This window comes from Ylistrum balloti, unplaced genomic scaffold, assembly GCF_031769215.1.
Source record: "Ylistrum balloti isolate Yb309-2 unplaced genomic scaffold, AGI_CSIRO_Ybal_v1 Utg370370, whole genome shotgun sequence".
Taxonomy (NCBI): Eukaryota; Metazoa; Mollusca; class Bivalvia; order Pectinida; family Pectinidae; genus Ylistrum; species Ylistrum balloti.
In genome coordinates, this window is record NW_026782260.1 from 1,690,467 (window position 1) to 1,695,036 (window position 4,570).

The following is a 4,570-nucleotide window of genomic DNA, read 5'->3' on the forward strand; positions in this document are numbered from 1 at the left end:
ACAATACACATCTATAAATAATTAAACGCAATCAGTTAAACGGATGGGAAAACCAAATCTGATTTTCACAATTTACAAAATGTAACACCCGACATTACTTCGCTGTCTGATTTCGTTAGTATTCCTAAATATGTGTATTTTGAAGTGACTGGATTTGAAACACCGTATTTAAGATTTTTCTTATTTTATATATAGAATACAAAAGCATGATTTCAGCACGTCTTCAAAACGAAGCAAAGTGTGATATTCCTGGCAAGCCTGTGTTGTCACATGAACAAAACTCCCGAAAATAATGTTCTGCTTATCCCTCTATTCCTAATCGCTTTTTAGAATGCGTACACGCCAAGTCCGTTTCGGTCTGCTGAGTTTCGATACACTCTTGTGATTCCTTGTACAAGGAGGTTAAGTTGCCTTTATTCTAAGGTATTTATCTATTAATTTCCTGTATTTTATGGTGTTAATCTATATGCGTGATTCTAACAAAGTGTTTTAATCCATTTATTCAACTTTCACTTAATTAGTTTAAATTGTATCCTGTCGATATGTTGTATGATCTAGGGACTCTAAGTATGAATGTCAGGGTTATGTTATTCACAATGGTTTAAATAGACATATTTGATATAACCCCTAGAAATTGGCGATCAGGACTGTATTTATTTTCGGCTAACAACGTAGTTTTCTCAAATGGAAGAAGACAATAAAACGTGATCAGCTTTGATTAAATTCTATAAATTACAAACCCTCCCTCCCCCTCCCCATAAAAAATGGGGTTTCGATCCAGGGGCATTTGCAGTCGAAAGCGGATAACTTACCACTGTTCTACCACCACGAGACATAGAATAAAGTGAAAAATCTGAAGTCTTATTTATTCCCGCCAAATACTGAACACATTCTGTTTTTGTATTTGTTTACATAAAAAGATATAATTGTCGTGTCTTGACCCAAAAAGGTTTTTCACAGAACATATCACACATCATGGCGGTACAAACTACTTTTTTTATTATAGCGCTGGGCGGGACTATTTTCAGGAGCCGGACAAGGAAATTCTGGATTTACATGCATGATATAGTAAAATACATCACATCTCTCCCTTACCAATTTTGAATTGATTTAACCATGTCCATTAAAATCAGTTCTTGCAAAATAAACTAATTAAATTCACCGATATTTTTAGTTTAGATATATGCCAAATTATGGTACAGGTACTTTTGGATTGAAAACTGCGTTTTGTATGAACTTTAACATAATAACAAAACTAGTGTAACATATATAATTCACTAACAGTAGTAGCACCGTGAATACTTAAAAGTTGACTGATAAAGCATCTGCCTGATACTTAATTACAAATAAATCTTTTCCGCGATTTCACCATACACCCATTTTTGTGTCTCTATAATCACGGACAGCTACCTTTTCTCCCACGGAGAATGACCTGCAGAGAACTCGTCGTTTCGACTCTTGTTTCCATTGTTGTTCATTAACGCGTCGTCGGACATCTGGTTTGATCAAATCCAGCCGTGACGGTAAGTTGCGTCCCATGAAGAGTTTTGCCGGGCTCTCATTTGTAGTCATATGTTTGCTGTTCCTATATGCCAATAGGAAGTTAGCCAAGCGTTTCTGGATCGACCCAGAGTCTTTACTTGCTTTCATTGCGCTTTTGAAAGATTGGACAAAGCGCTCCGCCAGACCGTTCGTACTCGGATGGTACGGGGCGGATGTTGTGTGTTTAATCCCGTTAGACTTCATAAAATTGGCAAAATGTTCAGATTTGAACTGTGGGCCGTTATCACTCACAACCTGAGCTGGAACTCCATTCCTGCAGAATATTTCTCTCAGAACCTCTACAGTTCGCTCTGCCATTGTCAAAGTCATAGCAACCACTTCCGGCCACTTTGAATGAGCATCTACAGCTACGAAAAACATCCTGTCGAGAAATGGTCCCGCAAAGTCGATGTGAATGCATTGCCATGGAATGGATGGCCATTCCCAAGGATGGATAGGTGCGGCTGGCGGTGAATTCTTGATGTCTTGGCATCCTACACAAGACTTACAAACATGCTTGATGTCAGCATCAATGCCAGGCCACCAAACGTAGCTTCTGGCGAGGCTCTTCATCTTAACCACGCCCAAATGTCCTTCATGTAGTTCGTCTAACACTCTCCTTCTAAGCGCCTCGGGGATAATAACACGTATTCCCCAGAACAAACAATGCTGATGAATGCTTAATTCAGAACGTTTATTGTAGAAAACATCGAGGCATTTTTGTCTTCACCCTCGGTCCACCCTTGTTGTACGGTGGTGTACACCCTTGATAAGGTTTGGTCCTTCAACGTTGCATGTGCGATTTCCTTACTGGTCACAGGGAGAGTGTTCATGTAAGACACCATAAAGGCATCAACAGTATCTTCTTCCAGTACTGGCCTTATGTCTAGGGGTAGACGCGATAATCCATCGGCGTTTGCATGTTTTGCTGTACTTTTGTACTTGATGTCGTATTGGAAGCCTGCTAAATACAGTGCGTAACGCTGGAGTCTTGCCGCGGTTGTCACTGGAATACCTTTCTCTGTGTGAAAGATCGATGTCAGGGGCTGATGATCCGTCAGTAAAATGATACGACGCCCATATAAATATTGGTAAAATTTCTTCACACCCCAGACAATTGCAAGCGCTTCCTTGTCAATCTGCGCATAGTTGCATTCAGATTTTGAGAGCGAGCGTGACGCGAAGGCTATCGGCCTCTCGGATCCGTCTTCCATTACATGCGATAATACCGCGCCTATGCCGTATGGAGATGCGTCTGTTGCCAATTGCACTTTCTTGCCTGGATCAAAATGAGTCAGTACTTGTTCCGATGCCACAGCTTCCTTTACGCGCTGAAATGCAGTATCGCACTCTGCCGACCACCCCCACTTCCGGTTTGCCTCCAGAAGCGGGTTCAATGGGTTTACTATTGATGACAAGTTTTTAATGAACTTAGCGTAGTAATTCACTAGTCCCAGAAATGATCCGAGTTGGTTGACGTTTTCTGGGCGCGGTGCATTAACAACAGCTTCCACCTTGCTTGGCATCTTGTGTAGTCCATCTTTGTCAATGGTGTGCCCACAAAATTCGATCGAGTCTTTGAAAAACTCACACTTTACCTTGTTAACGCGCAAGCCGAAACGGTCTAAACGCTCAAGTACTGTTTCTAGATTTGCCAAATGATCTTCGTCGGTCGTGCCTGTAACGATCATGTCATCCAGGATACACTGCACGCGTGGAATGCCTTGAAGAACTTGGTCAATGGATCTCTGCCAAATAGCTGGCGCCGACGCAATTCCAAATACCAACCGATTGTACTGAAATAACCCACGATGTGTGTTGATTGCCAGGTAATGTCGGTCCTCTTCGCGTACAACCATTTGCAGATAAACATTCCTGAGATCAATCTTCGTGAAATGTTGGCCTCCAGCAAGTGTCGCGAAAATGTCGTCAATCTTGGGCAGTGGGTACTGGTCTACATCCAGAACCGGATTTATTGTGACCTTGAAATCCCACATATGTGGATGCTTCCATCCCGCTTTGGTATGGGAACAATGGGGGTTGCCCATTCGGAATGTTGAACTTGGGTCAATATGCCAGCGCTCACTAGGGGGTCTAGTTCTGCCTCGACCCCTCTTTCATCGCAAAGGGTACGGTCCGTGGTTTACAGAATTTTGGATTGGCTCCCTCCTTAACCTTGATCCTGGCAGTGATGTTTCTTAGAGTGCCTAATTCATACTTAAATACGCTTGGAAATTTCTTAAGTTGCTGAGCCACACTCAGAGGGGGTTTCGAACCACTGGCCACTGCGACAGACATTATCTCGTGCCAATCCAAATTTATCTCGCGCAACCAGTCTTTACCGAATAAGGGTGGTCCTCCATGTTTCACTACATACATGTCCAGACACTTATGCTGATTATTTAGATCAACTTCCACTGTACATATTCCAAGTGGACTCAACTTCTCACCACCATAAGTTGTAAGAATAACTGAGGTGTCCTTGAGGTCCTGCTTTCTCTTGGGAAGGTACTTGTCAAATGCAGATTTGCTGATGACGGACACTGCTGACCCAGTGTCTAACTCCATTGCAAGTTCCACCTGGTCTATCTTTGGGTATAACCAGATGACATCTGAGCCACCCGATCTGTCAGAAATGTTAACTATTTCCAGTGAACTGATAAGTTCGGACTCAGACCCACTATCATCTCGCACTTTGTGTACAGGAGCACTTCTATTTCTAGGCTTACCAGACCTGCAAGCCTTCTTGATATGTCCCTTTTTATTACACGCGTGACAAATCGCGTCCTTGAAGTGACAATCATCTGCTTTGTGTGCACCCTTACAACGGTAACACTCTGTCCCATTATTTTTATGAACAAATGGTTTCCGTGCAGTCTGTGGCTTACTTTTTTATTTTATGAACAGGGACCTTCACGTGCTGTTTCTGTAGCTCTACCGCATCCCTTGTTCCTGTTTCCATGGCGATAGCAACCTCTAACGCCTTCTGGTATGTTAAATCAGACTCGGTTAACAACTTTTTTTGTAT

General features: G+C 42.3%; 1 protein-coding gene across 1 annotated transcript; it reads right to left on the reverse strand.

Annotated features, from left to right (window-relative positions):
* Positions 1 to 1,365: 1,365 nt before the first annotated feature.
* LOC132554004 (uncharacterized protein K02A2.6-like) lies at positions 1,366 to 2,115 on the reverse strand. Its single transcript, XM_060218299.1, has one exon. It carries the CDS (start codon positions 2,113 to 2,115, stop codon positions 1,366 to 1,368), a length of 750 nt encoding a protein of 249 aa, XP_060074282.1.
* Between the last annotated feature and the right edge of the window lie 2,455 nt (positions 2,116 to 4,570).

Coding starts and splice junctions, on each gene's coding strand:
- LOC132554004 (XM_060218299.1), bottom strand. CDS start 2,115: ATGAAGAGCCTCGCCAGAAGCTACGTTTGGTGGCCTGGCATTGATGCT.